This window comes from Anabrus simplex, chromosome 10, assembly GCF_040414725.1.
Source record: "Anabrus simplex isolate iqAnaSimp1 chromosome 10, ASM4041472v1, whole genome shotgun sequence".
NCBI classification, from domain to species: domain Eukaryota; kingdom Metazoa; phylum Arthropoda; class Insecta; order Orthoptera; family Tettigoniidae; genus Anabrus; species Anabrus simplex.
In genome coordinates, this window is record NC_090274.1 from 64,565,620 (window position 1) to 64,587,918 (window position 22,299).

Consider the following 22,299-nt stretch of genomic DNA (forward strand, 5'->3'; position numbering starts at 1 on the left):
AAATTATTTGTTTGAAATGAACAGCCCTAGATGGCTTTAACTTCGGCATTTTAAATACACTCGAAAAGCAATTGTGGCCGATAACACAAATCCATTTAGCACACTTATAGCTGCACTGAGGTACTTTTTTTAACCAGACTGGCATTACTGGGTCTACTGTTGTCTGTCTTCCTACCCCCTTGATTTCAACATCGCTTCCGGGTTAGCTGCAAGCGCAGGTGTGTCTCCTGGAATGAGGATATTCCAAGAATAAGGGTTGAACGAAGTTGTGAAGATTCTCATGTCCTCGTATTCATCCTCACTTTCAGTTCCGTTAATATCCAGTACCATACGCAAAAATGCATTATAAACCATTAAGAATGTGAGAAAATGACTCAAAACATATAAAATATTCTAATAAATTCCATAAAATGACATAATAATAATGCAAAAAGTGAGAAGTAAAATACATAGAAAAATACTTAGAAAAATAACAAAAAATGACAAATATGCATTTCTGTAATATGGGGGCCATGAACAGGATTTGTATATAAGTTAGCAATGTGTGTGGTGAACCATTTAAAAGATGACGTCATCAGAATCCGGGTCCTGATTATAGGTTACAAGAAATGAGTATTGAATAGGTGGAAACCTTGTAGCTCTTGTTTTACATTATGTTGCTCTTCAGTATCGAATAATATGAAATTCATTACCTATGATTAGCTTTGATTATAGTGGTTTCATTAGGGTGAGCACAGTCCTTTTCATATCTCATTATTGCAAAAAATACGAGTTAGAGTGGCAATAATCTGAAGAAAAAAAAACGCAACCCACATAACTTAATATTTTGTTGTTTGCTGTGGTGAAATTGGTAGGGGCTCCCAATTGGAATGCAACGGTCATTGTTTGCAAAACTAGCAGTTTAGAATGACAATTAGGTGTGTGTCTTTCAGGATGGCTGTCCATAGCCCTTTCTCTGCCCCTGTTAGATTAGATTTGCTGTGACTATCAACAGGTCACAGGGTTACATTTTCCAGAAAGTTGGCATTCTCCTCTCAGAATGTTGCAATCAGTCATGTCCTTACAGCAAGATTATATGTGAAAATTAAAATCAAGCATACCATGGGACAAGAGGACAAGGAGATTCATTACAGAAATGGTTGAGATTCTTCTCTAACATGAATCATGTTTCATTCATTCATTCATCAATTTTATATATATATGTCCGACTCATTGGCTGTATGGTCAGCATACTGGCCTTTGGTTCAGAGGGTCCCGGGTTCGATTCCCGGCTGGGTTGGGGATTTTAACCTTCATTGGTTAATTTCAGTGGTCTGAGGGCTGGGTGTTTGCGCTGTCCCCAATACCCCTGCAACTCACACACCACACACAACACTAACCTCCACCACAGCAACACACAGTTACCTATACATGGCAGATACCGCCCATCCTCATCGGAGGGTCTGCCTTACAAGGGCTGCACTTGGCTAGAAATAGCCACATGAAATTAAAAAAATTATATATATATATAAAATAACATGTCCCGACTGACAGACTGAGTTCCCCCTGTGGGTGGGGATGGTAGAATAACACCCACGGTATCCCCTGCCTGTTGTAAGAGGCGACTAAAAGGGGCCCCAGGGGCTCTGAACTTTGTGGTGTGGGTTGGCGACCACATAGGGTTGCCACTTTTTGCTAAAAGAAATGAGGGACATTTACCTAAAAATACAGGATTTTTCACAATAATAAGTGACAGTTCCTAAATACTAATAATCAAACGTTAGATACCAATTTCAATTAGATTATTATTAGTTTCATTAACAGAATAAGATAATTATTGAAATTCGTAAAAGAAAGTAACTTCCACCCTTTTAACAGTACATACAGTACAATGCATCTGAGAGCTTAACACTGATGTGTTTGATAACTTCACAATTTAAGTAGATTTAGTCTCAAACAGCATGGACTATTATGTTAGAAATTGGAATGGAAGACCTATGGAAGTACGCGGCATAAGACGAGGTAGATAACCCAGCATGTTCAGCTTTACCAGCGAATGGCGAGACACATTTTCAGTGGCGCTAGAGTCAAATACAAATTTTAAAATATTTAGAGACAAAGGAAGACAAACGCTCGTATTTACGGGACAACATTTCATAATATGGGACGTAAAATTTTCACATCAAATACGGGATGTCCCATACAATACGGGACAGGTGGCAACCCTATGACCACGGGACCCTTAGCTGAGTCCTGGCATTGCTTCCACTTACTTGTGCCAGGCTCCTCACTTTCATCTATCCTGTCTGACCTCCCTTGATCAACTTGTTCCTTTCTGATCCCGACGCTATTAGGTTTCCGAGGGCTAGGGTGTCTTTCATTTTCATGCCTCTCGTGGCTCTTGTCTTTCTTTGGCTGGTATCTTCATTTTTCGAAGTGTCGGATCCCTACCAGTTTTTCTCTCTAATTAGTATTGCCCAGTTGTACTTTCCTCTTAAAACAATAATCACCACCACCTGACTGACTGGTTCATCATCGCTGAGCCAAAACTCTCTCTCTCTCTCTCTCTCTCTCTCTCTCTCCCTCCCTCTCTCTCTCTCTCTCTCTCTTTCCTAGCGTTTATCCCAAATTATGGGGTCCACTGCTTTGCTACATCTCCTCCATTTCGTCCTATTGCTGACATCTTCAGGTTTTAAACCAATGTCGTGCATGTCGACCTTGATATTGTTGGTCCACCACTTTGAAGGCCTTCCATGTGGTCGTGTTCCTCCCTGATCAAGTTGGAGAGCTGGAGCTTTTTAGCAACTGAGCCTTCTCATAACGTGACCTACCAGCGGACACGCGCTTCCCTCACTTTCTCCACAATTGGAGCGACGCCAAGCCTTTGTTGAACATCTTAATTTCTTATGTGGTCGCATCGAGTCAGTCCAAGAGTCCATCGAAGCATCCGCATTTCCATTGTATGAAGAGTCTGCTCGTGCTTTTTTGTCATTGGACGACATTCTGCCCCGTAAACAGCTGGGCGTACCACGGTCTTGTAAATTTTTGCCTTTAGATGGTGAGGCATCTTTCTATCACAGAGGACTCCGGTGACTTGCCTCCGCTTGAGCCAAGCTGCATTTACTCGCTCTTGGGTATCAAAAGTGGCATCACAGTTCGAAGTGACAACTGACCCTAGGTATTTAAAATGCATGGTTTTCTGCTAGTCTTGATTATTGGTCCTTATGGTCCCACTAATTTGGGGGCCATATTCTAGGTATTCGGTTTTCTGGGTGTTGAGGCGCAGCTAATTTGTCGCTCCAAGTTTGTGTCTGGCTTTGGAGTCCAAGGCGTGTTTGCTGGGCAAGTACCGCATTATCCGCATAAAGAAGGGTCCAGGGATGCGATGTCTGTATGTCAGCCGTTGCTGTATCCAAGCAGAGGATAAAGGCGATAGAGCTGACCCCTGATGTACACCCACGGTGATATCAAAATGCGGAGATATTCCAGCTGGACTCCGGACCACACTAGTTATATTATGATACATAAGTTGTACCCAGCTTACATAGGCTTCTGGGACTTCATGACTACGAAGAGCTCGCCAGATGAGGTCATGCGGGACTCGGTCAAATGCTTTTTATAGGTCCAGAAATGCCATGTGTACACTCTTCTGCCTCTCCCTACGTTTTTCCATCAATAGATGTGTGGCATGGATGGCATCGATTGTGCTGCAGCCCTTAACAAATTTACACTGGTTGGATGTTACTGTGACAGTGTTTCTGAACCTGTTGTCCAGCACTTGTTCAAATATCTTCAGTGTATGGCAGAGGAGTCGAATAGGGCGGTATGTTGAGCAGTCGCTCACGTCTCCTTTATCCTTCCAAATTGGGACTGTCGTGCTAGTTGTCCACGCACGTGGAAGTTTGTTCTCGTTGATGATCTGGTTGAAGAGTGCGACAAGGAATTCTGCAGCGGGCTTACCAAGAAATTTCCAGATTTCTGCTGGTATGTCATCTGGGCCAGTTGCTTTACCATTCTTCATGTTCTTTATGGTAATCATTACTTCCTCTGCCATAATCAAGGGCACGGATCCATAGACGGGATCAGAGCTTGCAGTCGGTGGATGATCAAATTCTTTGTTGCTGAAACCTGCAAAATAGTCCGACCATCATTGAAGGATAGCTCGTTGGTCTCTTAATTTGTTGTCAGCTCCCTTGATATGCATGACGTATCCAAAACTACTGGGCATAAAGAAATTAAATTTTGGGGATACATTTATATTAGAGTTTAGGTGCTCACCAAGGGTGAATTTTTGGGTATTCCATTGCTAAAGGGGTGAAAAGGGAGGTGAAATTTTAAAATGAGTATATCTGTATCTAAAAAACTTAAGTTTACAAACATAAAATTTGGTATGTATATTTGGAATCTCCTTTAAAAATAAAGAAATGCATATTTTTTTTGTTTTTAGAAAATCCTATTAATGGGGGTGAAAAAAGGTGAAAAACAGTTTGAGTAGTTTTTTATGAGGATACTTAAAATATCTCAAAAATGAAGATGTTACAGACATGAAAATTGGTATTTAGAAACTCCTTTAAAAATGAACACATTTTTTTGTTTTTGGAAAATGCAAGTAATGGCAAAGGGGGGTGAAATTTTAAAATGAGCATATCTACATGTTTCAGAAGTGAAAATTGCTATTTTTAATCTCTTTTAAAAATAAACAAACATGTAGTTTTGTGTTTTTGGAAAACTACTTGGGGGGGGGGGGGGGTAAAAAGTACTGAAAAGTGGGGTTGAATTCTTTTTATTAGGATACTGATATCTGAAACACTGAAGTTGTTACAGACGTGAAAATTGGTATTTGGAGTCTCCTTGAAAAATAAAGTAAACTTATTTTACAGACGTGGAAATTGGTATTTGGAATCGCCTTTAAAAATATCTTTGTTTTCGAAAAGTCCACTTAAATGGGGGAGGAGGTTGGAAAGAAGTGAAGAAGTTTAATTCTTTTTATGAGGATACTTATAACCTATCTCAAACCCTGAAGTACAGACGTGAAAATGTATGTGGAATCTCCTTTAAAAGTAAAGAAACACGTATTTTTTGTTTTCAGAAAAGGTACTTAACGGGGGTGGAAATAACTGAAAAAAGGGTTGAATTATTTTTATGAGGGTACTTATATCTCAAAAACTGAATGTTACAGACATAAGAATTGGTATTTGGAATCTCCTTTAAAAATAAAGATACCTTTAAAAATAAAGAAACCTGTATTTTTTGATTTTAGAAAATCCACTTGGGTGGGCGTGTGGGAAGGACTGATAAAGGGGTTGAATTCTTCTTTTGAGGATACTTACATCTCGAAAACTGAACATGTTACGGGCGTGGAGATGGTATTTGGAATCTCCTTTAAAAATAAACATCTTTTTTTTTTTTTTTTTCGACTTGAGAGAGGACTCTCTCACATGTACAATTCTATGTCATATGGTCATCTTAGCCCTAAAAGACAATACTGCAAACATGGTTTACATAGTGTTCCTGGGAAAATGAAAGTCAATTTTCTGTGAGTTCTTATACGTTAGTAGGGATTTTCTGATAATGTCCTAGTACAGTACCAAGGAACTATTACTTTTATCAAATTACGAAATCCACGTGAGCGAAGCCGCGGTTAACTGCTAGTATGTAATAAAGCAGGGAGTTCTCATTGGCATTCATCTGATTCAAGGAGTTGAAGAATTCCCTTTTGTTTCGCGTTCACACTTGAATTATATTGATGTATTTGATTATTGGATCCTATGCTGAAGGCAGTTTCATCTTTTCAGTATTCAGGGCTTTGTGATGAGTAATGCTTAAGTCATGTTTGAAAATGTAGCATTGCATGTAACTATGATGAGGAACCATTAGTGTATTGAATCTCACCATATTTGGTCAAATCCTGGTACTTGTTGAAGGATGATACAGTGTTGAATGATGAACTATGAATGTAGGCATATATTTACAATATTTTATGAAGTCATGTAGCCTAATCACTATGTTTTCCAACATTGCTAGTGCACGAAATGATATAAAATACATTATCTTGTATAGGCCTATTTGACAGCCTGTTTCTGGAGGAAATTTTTGAAAGTACTGTGCATTAGGTACAAGGAGACACATGTATTGAGACATATGATGCTCGTGGGTTTTTTAAAAGAAAGTGTTTGGGGATGAAAATGATAAGAGAGAAAGCAAATGTCAAATGGATTTGGGTTAAGGCATAGGCTGTATGTTATGCAGATACAAAATGGTTGTTACGTGAAGGAGTAGTGCGGTGGACTAGGTCAGACATGTATTTAGAACCCCAAAGAAAAATGATTATCAATCGGTTTTCTTTAGTCGCATTATCATATCCCTTTACTGGTATTCCAAATTCAACTTACTGGAGGAATAAGTACTGAAGTGCTTATCCAGTTTATTCTATACCCAGTATACTGAATTCTGTGATATATTACTCATTGTTTTTCACTATTCTCATTTGAGACCATTATAACCTTGTCTTGTCATATCTTTTATTTTGTTTCTGCTATTCTTGCTTCATTTATTTCTATAAGTGTTCATGCCTTCTCAGCCTGAAGTTTTTTATTAATGCACCTGTCTTGGTTTACAGATATTTTATTTCTGTTATTTTCCTTTTTATTATATACTGAACAAGTTGGTGACCATGTGGTTAGGGTCACGTAGCTGTGAGCTTGCATTCGGGAGATAGTGGGTTTGAACCCCACTGTTGGCAGCCCTGAACATGGTTTTCTGTTGTTTACCATTTTGATACAAGGCAAATACTGGGGCTGTACCTTAATTAAGTGTCATAGTTGCTTCTTTCCATCCCACTCATAGCCCTTTTCTATTCTATCGTTACCTTAAGACCTATCAGTGTCACTGCGACGTAAATTCAAATTGAAAAGAAAAAATCCTTTTTATGATAATTTTTGAGATCATTCAGCTTTGCTACAAAATACTGTTTTGCTGTTTCTGGGAATTATGTTTAAAAATATAACTGAGAAAGATATTTCCATTTTTATTCAGGTTGAAGAAATGGGGTATGGACTCATATCTCTATGCTCCTAAGGACGACTACAAGCACAGGGCATACTGGCGAGAGTTATACACAGTCGAAGAGGCTGAGCACCTTACTAGTCTCATTTCTGCTGCGAGGGAAAATGGTATCACATTCTATTATGCCCTCTCTCCAGGTCTGGACATCACGTACTCCAGTGCCAAAGAGGTCTCCTCTCTCAAGAGGAAACTTGAGCAGGTATGTGTAATAGTTCAGAGGAAGGTACTTTCATAATATTATGTTAATTTGTTTAATATAAATGACATTAAATTAATTCCCAGATGAACTTCTTTATCATCATTAATTTTTGGAAAATAGGCTATTCATGAAAACTGTGTTGACTGGTGGAGGAAGGGAACAAAAATATATTCTAAATATTGGGCGACAAGCCCTTGAAATTGTGGAAATCTTAGGGTACTTGGGAAGCAGAGTGATTCAGGATGTAGGATTGGGCATGGGGGTCATTAAAAGGTTATTGCTGGGAAATGCATTTTACGAGAAAGTGAGGAACTTGATCTGGAAGAAGAAGAAAGTACCAAGGAAGTGAATAGAGTTGATGTATAAGATGTATTATTGCTCCATATTGACAAGTGCAGCATAGATCTAGACACGCTTGAAAAGACATGGGAGTAAAATCCAGTCCATTGAGATGCAATTTTTGAGGAGTGTAATAGGAAAGACAAGAAATGACAGAGTAAAAAGATGTCAGGAATTTGGTGTGGAAAAGCTTACCCACAGAACAGAAAGAAAAAACGCTGAGATAGTGTGGACATGTTGCGAGAATGGAAGAACTAATACGTGGGAGGTGTAATCATAGAAGATTGGAAGATAACTGTAGAGATTAGAAGGAAAGGATAACTAGCAAATGACTTATACCAGAGTGTGAGGGATATACAGAAGACATTGCATAAAATGAATTTCATTGGAAAGTCCGTATTGTCGCTAGTGTACTTTTAAATGTACAGTCAAAGGTTCCACCTTTACAATACAAAAAAGATATGTTTAATTACCCATTAACAAGTTTTGGGACATGTTTTGTCCTTTTTGGACATCATCAGCTGAGTAAAATAGACAAGGTCACAAATACACATTAAAATATGATTTACCGAGCTCGATACCTGCATTCGCTTAAGTGCGGCCAGTATCCAGTATTCAGGAGATAGTGGGTTCGAACCCCACTGTCGGTAGCCCTGAAGATGGTTTTCTGTGGTTTCTCATTTTCACACCAAGGAAATGCTGGGGTAACATAAGGCCATGGATGCTTCCTTCCCACTCCCAGCCTTTTCCTGTCCCATCGTCGCTGTAAGACCTATCTTGTGTTGGTGCGGCGTAAAGCAACTTGCAAAAAATACGATTTGGGTTACCGAATATGCCAATACATGATACAATTCGAAGAATGTTCTTAAAAAAGCGGGAACACAAGTTCTGTTGAAATGAAGATAAAATTGTGGAACAGACTTATTAAGTTAGTTCCATTAAGATTTTGATGTTCGTGTGTTCAACAATTTTATCTTCATTTCAATAGAACTAAAAGCCAACATTTTAAGAATGTTCTTTGAATTTTATCATGCATTTTTAACTTGAAGTATTCGGTAACCTGAGTCGTATTTTAATGTGTATTTGTGACCTTGTCTATTTTACTCATCTTACAAGTATTGTCGGTTGATGATATCCAAAAAGGACAAAACATGTCCAGGCACTTGTTAATTACTAATTAAACATTTTTTTTTTTTTTTTTGGTATTGTAAATGTGGAACCTTTGAGTATACCTTTAAAAAATATTGAGAAATGCAGCAGGTACATAGGCAGTATGAAAAGTAGATGAGAATAGAGTTCAGGCAGCCGAGATTAAATTCGTTAGAGGTATAGCAGGGAAGACAAGAAAAAAACAGAATCAGATATGAAGAGATTAGAAAAAGGATTAGAGTTTCTAAACTACAGGGCAGAATGGGAGTAAGCAAGTTGAAATAGTATGGGCACATGATGCAAATGGGAAATGACAGGGTTCCAAAGAGAGAAAATAATAGGGACGGCCTCAAAAGAGATGTACGGATGCAGTGGGGGAGAGCACAGAGAAGAGAGGAAGAAACATAGAAGAAATATTGAAAGCAGAGAAACAGTAAAGGAAGCACAGGCAACGTTGAGTTTCTTGATTCATTACCTAGCCCAGGACAGATCTGGAAACGATGACAAGAAGATGAAGATGATGATGATTGAGGCTAAGATTGATGGAAGGAGAACAAGAGGTAGACTAAGACTGTGTTTGAACCTCAGTCAAAAGCAGTTTAATAGTATTGGAGCACAGTTGAGGAGAAGCAGATGCAGTGGTGATTGGATAGAGGAAGATGGAAAGGTGCCATTAACATCTGGACCCAGTGATTGCTGGAAATTGATGATGATTGGCTGTTCTTATAAATTCCTGTATTTTAGCTAGAGAGGTGAAACAGTCATTTGTTTACTTTTTAACATAAAATGGTAAACTTGAAGTGTAGTCATGAATATTAAAGCTATTCACAGTAATTGTAAAATTGTATCCCAGTTGTTGTAGATTTTGAGGTTGGATGATAAATTTGCCTCCATTCCTGTTAAATTCATTGGACTTGCATATTGAAGGATGTGTTAGTAGCTTGTTACACCTATGACAAATTTACATTTTATTTCTTCTTTAGGTGTCGCAGTTTGGCTGCTCGGCATTTGCTCTGCTTTTTGATGACATTGAGCCAGAAATGTCTGAAGCTGATAAAGAAGTGTTCCAGTCATTTGCTCATGCTCAGGTTTGTACTTTTGTCCACAAAGCATTCATGGTATTGCCACATTGACAAAACTATACATTACTGTAAAAGGAATATACTAAACACAGAACAACTATGAACATGAGGGTGGGGCCGGATTTGCTCGCCTGTCCACGGCAGCCAATGGAATAGTGCGGCATTGCCTAGATAAATGAATGCAGTCGGGAACTGAAGTAAAACTACCTGTTTTATTCTTTCCACTCAATGTTTCATTCTACGAGGGCAGGTAAAATATAAATAGGAATTTTAAAAAAAATTCTCAATCAACCAAAAAAAATCCACATACAGTAGAACCTCGATAATTCGAAATCGGTTAATTCAAAATCCCGCCTAATTCGAAGAAGCTCTCGCTCCCGGAAACATGAGATACAGTTTTGCATGATTTTTCAATTGTTTAATTCGAAATACGGATAATTCGTAATTCGAAGTACAATGTCGGCCCCATTACCGAAATTCAGACTTTTAATTTGAAACTGCCTTTACATTTTAAAACAATAGTATGTTACAGAGTAATTTTAACTCGAAATTTATCCGCTCCGCTTCATAATAGGCGTTCCGGAACATGGAGGGGTAACTTTCCGCACTTACACTCACTTCGGTGGGTCTACAGTGCGTTTCATGATTGCTAAGATGAATGAAATCGGAATTCTTTTGTATTCAACCTTTTAAGGAACGCCGTAATATCACGCAACAGGCAGTGTGCGGGAAAGCAGAATCCGCGAACACTGGTGATGCCGACAGTTGACGAAAAATCGTGGCTCATATAATAAATTCGTAGGCACCAAACAATATTGTCATTGCCAGTAAAACTGCATTGCTTTATTGCAATGCGAGCCCAAACGGTCTTATGCAAGGTTCTTAAACACTACTAAAGGTTGGGCCCAACGCGAGACGAGCTGCTATTGGTTAACGAAATGACATCACAGAAGGAGTAAAGCAGCCAAGCCCATAGCGCGCAGTTCAGTAGGAATCTCATAATTCCAGCAAACATTACACTTTCTAAGAACTAAATGCAGACCAGACATAAAGTTTACTGCTGTTATAAGATTGAAAGAAAGTACAGCATAGTAAGTTTCATTATTTCTATTACGAATAAGACGTAAATGTAACGTGACAGCACACTGACCAACGCTCGAAATTTATTAACAAATCCAAGTTCCTCTATTTAGTTTGAGGAAGGCTACGTGCTCTCAAGTCTGTCAACGTAAATATTTAGAGATACGAAATGTTCGTAATATTAAATGTTGACAGCAGAACTTCGAATCGGAACTACCGCATCTTAACACACGATATATGACTCACTTCCGCAGGTATCGAGTTTAAAGCTTAACACATATTATAACAGCAGCAGAAGTAAGTTCATATTCGAAACCTTGCATAGATATTCCTACTTTTTAAAATTAAAGAAAAGAAAGAACAGGAAAAACACTTAATTAGAACACAGTCCTACCTGTGAGATCAGATGTCATGAAGTGGTTGCTTTTGAAGATAAAATCCACTGCCGTGCCTTTCGCCGATGAGCTGCTATGGATTTTTCAGTCCTTGCCCGAATGCTCATTTGTCGTATGCGTATAAATGTTCTTGTCCTAACATACATTTTTACTATTTCTGGTGGTACAGCGGGGAATTTACTGCTGATTATTTGACACACTTTGCGTATAATACTAGGTATGCGTGACAGTTCAGCACGTCCGTGAATGTCCGTGAAAATTAACTCGTATTCCTTTACTTGGTTTAGCCATTCTTCCGATGGAACGAGTAAACCTCCCCGAGATAACACTTCTGTCCATCCCACAGGGGCTGTACCAGAAGATATGGAAAGCATTTCCCCAGTGGGACCTTCCATTGACCTATCATATTTCCTTCCACGATAGGCGATGTAGCCGGCGAGGTAACCGAAATCCCTCTGCTGATCAATCAGGTGTCGCTGTAGATTGCGGTGAATCATTAACGGCACGATTTTCTATCGCAATGTCCCGAATTTCTGTCTCACCTTCAATCATGCGTAATGCTTCAGACATATCCGGCAGTAAATCTACAAGTTTAGATGTCAGTATCACATGATCAGTTTCTGAAATCACTGCAGCTTTATTGGATAACGGAATATTTTCTGAGTTCGCGCCCAGAAGTAACAGTCTCAATCTAAATTTCACCTCGGTTGGTAGCGGATGTTCATAGAAATGTCCGAGTCCTCTTATCTGAGAAAATAAATTTTCCAGGCAGTCTTGGTTTAATCGAGCAGTCAAAATGTACTTTATGTTGAAATATTGGAGGTCACTAAAAAGGCCAAATAATGAACGGATGGTCGTCATAAAACCTTTCTGAAATGGGAGCAATTGACTTGAATTACCAACTCTCATTCGTTCCCCAGGACGAGAGAAAACTAACGTCTACTGCGCAGCCAATCTGGGCCACTCTTCCAGGAAATTGCCAGCCTGGAAATCGTACAAGGGTGAGGGATGGGGGTCATAGCAAAGAGAAAATGCACATGAGCGCGAGATACTTTATCGCCACGTCATAGGAAAGTTCCATAAGCTACGTTTTCAGGGCCTCGGGCTCTTTCCATGCCAGTACAAAGCATCTAAAAATGCAAACAGTGCAGAAATCCAAAAAGATAATGCATTTGCACAGGGGAATCGGCAAAATTTATTCTATTTATATTCACTTAGTTCAGGTTCCCCTACTTCTGTCATGTCCTGAAGAAAATAATAGCCTTGTGTCAGTGGTATAGGATCTTAGAATTTAGGGTTTAGAATTTACAGTCGCCTCGCAGTCACATAACACAGTAAGCATTTCTTCATAGTTTAAAGATGCCCTTCCCAACATACATCTCGGTATTCTTTTCACAATCTGTATCAGGCGCTCCCACCAACCACACCACCAGGCAGCTGTGGGTGGGTTGAACTTTGACTGAATTCTTTTTGTTGATGCTTCCGCTTCCACTTTCTCCCAGTCAGCGTATTTAAAATTATTTTCTGCTCCAATGAAATTTGTACCATTATCACTATACAGTACAGTACAGTAGAACCTCGATGTATCGTTCCCGGAACTGTCATTTTCCCGTATTCATCATTCAATTTATTTGGTCCCAAAAATGTTCCATATAGACCAATGTTAAATTCCCCGCATCTGTCGTTCCTCGAACTATCGTTTTATCGCATCGATCGTCCAAAAATATTTGTCCTCGACCACAATTTTCCCGCATGGATCGATCGTACGTAAGAAAAATATGCGCAAAAGGTTTCTTAAATTTAAAGATACAGCTGAATACTCTAGCTTGTAATAACGGCAACCTGTTACGCGAGAATGTACGAGCGATTACGAGTTGCTAGTCTTGAGCAAGGATCTCGTAGCCATGAGTGCTGTGCGCAGGTTATTCATGCGCAACATCACTACGAGCCTCCAGGCGCCAACGCATCTCTTCGACCGGCCCCTGGAAGTACCGTATTTGCACAAATAATCTCCGCCACCAAATAATCCCTGCACCCTAACTTTAGGAAGGCTGATTTTGAAAAGAGGGCCAACATTGACGCAAATAAAAACCCACACCCCAATTTCGTACCTCAGTTTTTTAAAAAAATGCGGTTAGTATTCGCGTAAATATGATATTCTCGTTTACAGGAATTAAAACGGCGGCACTGTAAAACTCAAAATTTGCCACCATTTTCTGTGTTGTTATTGGCTGGCTAGGGCTGCCAGGTTCATTGTAAATGAGAAAGTCGTGCAGTTTAAAATAGTCACGGCATGCGCCAGGTACGTTTTAATTAGTCACAGGGTTATTAATCGCGCCGTGCCTTGTGATGTGTGTGGGATGCTACAGGCCTGTTGACCACTTTGTTGCCCCCTGCCCAGTTGTCTTGTTACTAGCCGGACCAATAATTTTTTCACTAGCCTGATCTTGAAACTAATTCCTAAGTTGGCAGCATCTATTAGCCTGCTGTGACATCGTCTGAGGCGCGCCATGTTGAATTTCTAACCTCTGTGACATTGCCCAAGCTCCGCCGTGTGAGATCTCTAACCTATCGTTCTCGAAGGGTCAACAGAATCTTTACCAAAATACAGGTTATTGCTGTAATATCCATGTGCAGTAAAAACTTGTTAATTCAAAGTCGTTGGAACTCAAAAATCGGACTTCGAATTACGTGATTTCGAATTAACCGCGAATTCGCAATTCAGAAGTACAGTAGAAGTCCGTTATAGCGAGAATTCATAACAGCTGAAAATTTACTCGCTGTAGTAGATTGTCGTTACATCCGATTTTGTATAAAATTTGGAAAACCCCCCTATACACATTAAAATCAGTATGAAATGGCGATCAGCTTGTTCAAAACGTGCGTTTCCACCGATGATATTCACACTACAGCTTAGTTATTTTTCGAAATCCGATGGTACGTGAAAGTGTGTTTAATTTCATTCTGAAAAAATTACAGTACCGTACTTCTCCGAATCCATGATGAACCCCACTTTTTCCTACAAAAATTTTTAATCAGGCTCAAAAAGTGCTTTGTAAAATCATATGAATGCCTTTGTTAACAGTACGCATTTTTAGACTATTTTTAGACGCCGAACATTGGCTTTCGTTATACCGCATTTTTTGCGGCTGCACAATTATTCTTTATTCCGCGGGTTTAATGACCATTTACTGAAAATTGGCATCATAATACCGAAGAGAACCCGTTGAAAATTTGCCGGCAATACCTATTCCATGTTTCTCTATGATACGGCGATCCGCCAGGAAAATATTCTTGCTATCTATAAAACTGTTACGGTAGCCTACTTTTACTCAGCGTCAGATATAACCGGCTACCGCTACACGCACGTCTCTCTTGCCAGGTTCGGACAACTTCAGCGGCTAGCAATGTATAAACCTAATCGCGGATGCTGATAGTAAATGAACGAGTTTATTGCGCCACGGTATGGCCATTCGACCCTTGCGTTTTTGGTGCACATACCTCACAATTTCATTTTCGACTTCTTTAAAGCATCCTTGTTGCGGATCACTGAATGCCCTTTGTGTACAGTACACATTTTTTTAGCTATCGTTGTCTTCATGCTGACGCCAAATATTGGCTTTACTTAGGCCTATGCCATATTTTCTTGCGGCTGCACAGTTATTCTACATTTCCGAGTGTTTAATAACAATTAACTTAAAATTGGCATCATAATACGGTATCGATGAGAACCGGTTGAAAATTTGTCGGCAATACCTGTTCCACGTATCTTTACGACTATTCATCACGAAAATGTTCCTGCTGTCTATAAAACTTAATTTTACTAAGAGTCAGGTACAACAGACGCGTTATAACTCTGCCACTGAGTAGCCGTGGCCTTTCTAAGAATTCGAAGGCTCGCATGTTTTGATGCCATTCTGCAGATTTGAGAAACGTTTTTGTAGAGGCTAGTAGAATGTGATTCTCTCTTTACTATTTCCCGAAATCCAGTGACGTTACACACAGGCACCGTACAACCCACTGTCACGGCTAGCGATGTATAATAAAGATACGGAATGAAGTGGATAGTATGTAATAAGCTATACTAATATTATAAAGAGGAAAAATTTGTTTGTAACGAATAGACTCAAAAACTACTGAACCGATTAAAAAAAATTTCTTCACCTATAGAAAGCTACATTGCGAGTGAGTAACATGGGCTCTATTTTATTTTCAAAACAATTCAAAGTGAGGGTTTACGCGGGGGGGATATAAAAATAATAGGCTAATATAGGCAAAATATCGAATTTGTCGTATAAGGACGAGACAAAGCTCAATTTAATCCTCTTGACGCAAAGAATGAAACTTGGTAAGCCCTACGGGACCGAAAACCATTCTTTTAAGGCCCTAAAACTAACCGTTATGCAGATATTGGCACCACTCTACCCCTGCTACAGGAATCGGATAAAGTAATGAACTGCCGTAACCATGGCAACGTCTGCTCCAGGATTCTACAGCAGCGAAATTATCCACAATAAATCACAAAAACTTAACATGTTACAGGCATGAAAATCGATATTTGGAATCCTCTTTAAAAATAAAAGAACACAAATATTTGTTTTCAGAAAATCTACTTGGGGGGGGTGAAAGAAAGTGAGGAAGGAGTTGAATTATTTATGAGGATACACATATCTCAAAAAAGATGATGTTACAGACTTTAAAATTTGTACTTGGGATCTCCTTTAAAAATGAACACACTCTATTTGGAAAATCCACTTAAGGGGGTGAAAAGAATAAAAATGCGGGTGAATTTTTAAAAAATGAGTATCTTCTTCTATCGCTTTACCCACACCTGTGAGGTTGTGGGTGCGAACTATGTCGCACATGTGGATTGAACCCTGTTTTACGGCTGGATGCCCTTCCTGACGGCAACCGTATGTGTAGGGATGTAATTTATATGTCTATACTAATATTATTGTTACCGTGGTTTGGTGGATTAGCAGAGGTGAAGGAAGGTGCCGGGGTGAATGGGTCTAACTACAAATGCTTAAAGTAAATACAAAATTTTAATATTCCACCTTCTCAATACTAAAAAATCATTTGATGTTTTTACAAAAACATTACAATGATATTAAAAGGTACTAGTTTCGGTCCACTGTGGACCATCATCAGCCTAGCCAAATTACAACAGTAAAAGACATAGTGATAAAAATAGTGTGGAGAAATGAGAGAGGATCTAGAAGGATGGGATGGTGGTAGATTGACAGATAAAAGTGAAAAACCGTATTTGCAAATAATGATAAAAGTAACAGAAGTGTTCACAATGACAAGTAAAATCTTGTGAAGTCACGTAAAAACTCTTGATGAAATAGTCTTTGGTTAGCAGTTACTCCTGTGTTGCACGATTGACATATATAACTACGTATATGCTTCTAGAAAGTTGTAGATGTAAGTTCCACTTTTGCGTAGAGGGAAGAATTGTCCGATGAGACCAGCGCAAGATTAAAAATTGACAAAGTTGAACCTGTTCTATGGTGGAATTAAAGGCTTTCTGTGTTCAACAGAAGTAGTCTCAGTTTAATCGGGACCCCAATGAACCTGGGGAAAGAAGATAGTATTAATGCAGGTAATCGGATAGAGAACAAACGAGGCACCGGAAAATATAAACGATGACTCACCTTGCACTGCGTGGAACAAACTTGCTGTATTGAATGCAACTTACGGAGTGAGCGTAGCGCGGAGTAGATCAGCAGGAAAGGGGTATAGAGCCGAGATATGAATTAAAATTTCATTAAAGGTTATATTTTCGAAAATAGCAAAACTTAACAATTTTCACATAGAATTTCAAAGTTTAACAAATAACAACATGCCAACAAATAACCGACAATCAGGTACAAGACCAGGAAAAGCCAAGATTTAGAGATAATTTAACAATCTGGGCTTCAAGCCCCAAGTTTTACAATTTCTGAGCTCTCGGCTCACACAACACATATTTACCAAAGGGCAGAAATCCCCTCCATACATGGAGCACTTACTCCCAACTTTTAATATCAAGCCTGTCTGAGGCACTTTCTACCACAAATAAAAGAGCTGACCCGCTATCAATTTTCTGAGCCTATTAAAGGCCACAACAGACTTTACCCTTAACTGCCCTCAAGGCACGCTTACAAGGAAACAGGGGTATCTTGTACCCAACCTACTGAGCCTTAGCAGAAAAGAACAGATTAAGTAAATGGCCCAAAATACAAAGATGAATGGAGGCGTGTACTTGCACTCCTATATGAAACTTCTTAAAACCTAAGAGGCACTAGGCCAATGAAACAGGGTCTATTCCCAAACTATGGAAGTGACTTGTATAAGAAAAAAATTTAAGGTATTACAGAAGGGAAGAAAACCAGTTACAAAACATAGTCACCTCAAACCAATATGAAGGGGAGCTCGAGAGGGTAAAGCACTCTCTATCCCCGAATTGCAGTGACAGATTTAATGAAGTTTTTACATCACCGGCAAGAAAATTACATGTCGAAAAGATAGTTTACATTGTAAAGGGATTCGGACCTTTCCCGAGGGTTAAACTGCTGAGCTAGCAAGAAAAAAGTTAAATGGCCATTACCTTACTGAAGAGCTGCTGCCTGATGAAAGAGGCGCTTCCCGCCTCCTGCTACATGTCCGTACACTAGGTTAGATGTTGGTGAAGTGGCCGAGAGACAGGAAAATCAGCAGTTTTTATACCCTCGGGGAAAATTCGAGACTTTTCATGAATAAAACAGCCACACCCACTCAATTTTATTGGTCAGTGTAGACAGTACACCCAAAATCGAAGAAGAAAGACATGATTGGTCAAAAATTAATTACAGAAATTCTGGATTGGCTCGATTCAAAACTGGCGGAAAGAAAAGATTAATATTGCCAACCCACAAATGAATGAACGAAATTTTGTGAAGAGAAAACTTATGAATACAAAATTTCTTCAAAAAAGTTCCTTCACTTCGCACCATGTATGATCATAGTTTTTTAGTAGAGACATCTATAAGAGAATGTCCACACTTCTTGATCAATGGAAAACAAAACAAATTGAAATCCACACAGTATTGACAACTTCGTAATCACAAAATTTACGGTGATGACATCTTCTGAGAAACTTACGAGTTGATCCAGTTTTTAAAGTTCAGAGTTTCTCCTGTAGAGGAGAATTTATTGGCGCAAGATTTAAAACTGCGGCGTAGGGGTGTACCGCCCGGTACAATTATAAAGAGGAAAAATTTGTATATTTGTTTGTAACGGATAGACTCAAACACTACTGAACCGATTTTAAAAATTACTTCACCTGTAGAAAGCTACATTGCCAGTGAGTAATATGGGCTGTATTTTATTTTCAAAACAATTTGAGGGGGGGGGAGACTAGGGAAGATATAAAAATATTAAAATAATAGGCTAATATAGGTGAAATCGAATTTGTCGTACAAGGACGAGACAAAGCTCATTTTAAGCCCCTTGACGCAAAGAACAACACTCGGTAAACCTTTCGGGTTCGAAAACGAGGTTTGGAGGCCCTAAAACCAACCGTTATGGAGATATTGGAACCACGCTACCCCTGCTCTAGGAATCTGATTAAAGAAATGAACGGCTGTAACCATGGCAACATGAGCTCCAGGATTCTACAGCAGCGAGATTATACATGTACGTTTGGGCATAGCTGCCAACCAAAATTGATACACATATGACTTACTATCTGGAAAAAATAAACTGTTGTGTAAGACGCACATAGCACTCCTTTGGGCGGGGATGGAAAGGGAGTGAAGTATAAAAATAATAGCCCCGGAGATCTCCGTAGTACAGCGACCAGCGGTTGCCGACGGGCCTCCTTTTTTACGTACTGGCTTAGGTTTCAGCATTTTGCGGAATCTGTTGCGCCTATAGTTTAAACTATTTTCTATCAAATCATGGAGTAGTAGGATCACTGATGTTATTAGTGCCGATTTGGTCCACATTTTTACGATCATTGTATCCATGAAAACAACATATATACTGTACACAATTGTCAAGATGGTGCGCACATGACTTGAAAAAATTTCTCAGCATTTATACTCGGATTCATTATATGATGTGCGACATGAGTGACAAGCCCTGAGAATTATAATTCTCGATAATTATAGTAGTTTCTTTTATGCATCACGTATTTCCTTTATAATTTGTAATAGTTATGGAATGTCAGATCAAACAAATACATTCAATAATATTTATATTTGTGGTACTATCTGGCGAAAGTATACTTACACTAAACCTGCAGCTTTGTGAAGGGAGCAGGTATTCTAGGTGGGAATGAAGAAAAAACATGGTAGCAAAAGATCTTAGAGGTCGACGCTAATTAGGAACTAATATTGAGAGGCCCCCATGAAGAAAAGAAGAAGAAGATACACTATAAGTCCAAACCTGACAAATAATTTCTAATTCACTGTCAACAGATTTCATTTGTCGAAAATAAAAATATTTTGTAGAGCTGGCGGATATATCTGTAGAGTAAAGCGCAAATTCAACGCTTTAAGGTACCGTCATGATCAACTGTTGCGATTTAACTGCCACTCAAATGACGAAAATCCTTAAATAGGACAGAGCCGATGTATCGGCGCCGTGAGCTTTCTCGCCATAACCTCCCACGCCGATAGATCTGCGCGCTGAGTGCGAAAGTGTTATGCAAGAAATCGTACTAATGAATATACGAATAAAAACTATCCAACGGGGATATGGAAACACTAGATACAATTTTTTCCGACATGAGGGCATTTTACGCCGTGTATCCGCTGGTACAGTGAAAATTATTGGCCTATCCACCATTTCTGAAGATGAGAGGAAAGTATTAAAAGGTGTGACAAACAGGAGAGAGCAAATATGAAAAGCTTTTCTGCTGGGGATTATAAAATAACAAGTACCAGTACACTGAAAGGTGTGAAAAATGCTAGGCAACAAATATGGAAACATGTGCACAGGGGCCAACAAAAGTAAAGTATTATTGCGAATTGCACTCTTTCTAAAGCAAATGTGAGTAGAAGCCTTTTATTTCGGAACAGTGGGTTATTAAACATTTTCTAGTCACACTCTTAGACATTGAAAAATTGGAAGTTACACTCAACCATGTGTAACAGCGAGGAATGACCTTGGCTACCATTTTGAATTGAAATGACCAACTTGAATGATCGAGTCGCAATCGCGATCTTTGCACGCTTATGCCAGTCAACTAACTGACAGATTTTAATTTTGTCTTCATTATTAAGGAATTTCATACTTTCCGAATCCACAACTAGGCTATCACAAGACAAATATGCACCACGCTAGTCAGTTTCATACGATTATGTTCCTAATCCAGATGTAGGCTACAGTTTCATGCGACAAATATTAGCTACACTTCACTATACCATTCAACACAAAATACATTTTGGCCTTCTGTACAGAATGTGAAATACAAGCACAAACAGGCTCACTCTGCTATTCAGCAGACTCTCTGCTAACCAGCAAGCAAAACTGAACATTCATGAGACTAATGGCTTAATCCTCAAACGTGCAACTTATCCTTTGAAGTTCAGGAAGGCCTTTCCCCGTGATCATTCAACTGTGGCGACGGCTCTTACCTGAGTTGGAAATTGTTTCTTTTAGAAGGGATGACAAATACAGTAACATTTTCCGGTCTAGGAAAAATGTGATCATACGAAGCAGTAGTAGTGAAAATTTGTGATGCAGTAAGTGAGGTATTTTTGTATAGATATAATACTATGAGAATCGGGACTTCGAATTTACGACGCGCTAAGCAGGGAAATGTGTTAATGAGGAATGTGCTAATGAGGTTTCACTGTATTTAAATTGCGAATTCATATGCAACTTACATTGCAGTTCCATTTACCTTTTAAGCAGATTGGTCAACAAAATTTTGACATGTGACGATAATGTGGTGAAATATGGTATGTCTAGGAAACGGAGAGCAGCAGATTGAGTACACATACAAGAAAAACATGGTTCCAAAATTCTCGGCTGTAGCCTTCGTAAGTGGAGGATAGAATGATAATGGCAATTGTTGGCAAGTAGATGCTCTTTGAGGAGAGGGAAAGGGAAGTGGGGGGGACAGACATACAAGAGAATTGGAAAAAAGGAGTGGTTATGTAACGTTAATGCCGGGTCTGTCCCTGGAGGGTGGGAAGTAGAGGATAAATGTTTGAGGACTTTAACTGTAAAACATTCATCAGATGTGGTTTGATGGTGCCTGATGTGAATCAAGGCACGAAGATCTATGTGGAGGTTTTGCAGGTACTGTAATGGCTACATATACATTTAGCTAGAGTCCAAACCAATTATCTCTGTACTTTGGTGTGCCATGTACACTTAAGAAAATGGAAATTACAACACCATGAAGGCATTGGTCATTTGTGTTGATTTTCAAGATATGGAACGATGTCATGTAGGTATGTAAACGATCGAAGTTTCAGACCCATTGGAGTGTTGCTACAGGTCTCCCCACGTGATTGGTCGCTGAGGAATCAACTCCATTATACGTACTCTGGTGTAGCGTAGTTGACTTGCATTCTGTGCAGTGAAGTGTTCCCCGTCAAACATGCCTCGACGACACAGAAGAGCACGCTATCAACAACTGTCGCCGTTTAAGAGGGCTCGGATAATTGGGCTGTGTGAGGCTGGATTATCGCTAAGGACTGTCGCTGCACGTGTTGGCCGACAGGCATCTATGGTACGTGTATGGCAGCAGTGGTCAAATGAAGGTACCCACACTCGTAGACTTGGCACAGACCTAGCGCGACAGACAACTGTGAGGGAGGATCGCCGCATCATTCGAATGGCCCTGGTGGAACCCCATGCAACAGCAGCGCAAATTCGAGCAGCTGTGGCACCCCATATTACACAACAAACAGTTGGTAATCGCCTGCGTGCAGCTGGCTTACGAGCCCGTGTCCCTGCAGAAGGTGTTCCATTGACCCCACAACAGTGACGTGTAAGGCTGGCCTGGTGTCGAGAAAGATCGACGTGGGTC

At 39.4% G+C, this 22,299-nt stretch overlaps 1 protein-coding gene across 1 annotated transcript in view; it reads left to right on the forward strand.

Moving 5' to 3' along the window:
* Oga (O-GlcNAcase) overlaps positions 1-22,299 on the forward strand; it is a 226,814-nt gene that overhangs the window by 47,658 nt on the left and 156,857 nt on the right. The window contains exons 3-4 of the mRNA XM_067154884.2: positions 7,015-7,243; positions 9,715-9,819. Coding sequence (XP_067010985.1) covers positions 7,015-7,243; positions 9,715-9,819 — 334 coding nt within the window. The remainder of the gene's footprint in view (positions 1-7,014; positions 7,244-9,714; positions 9,820-22,299) is intronic.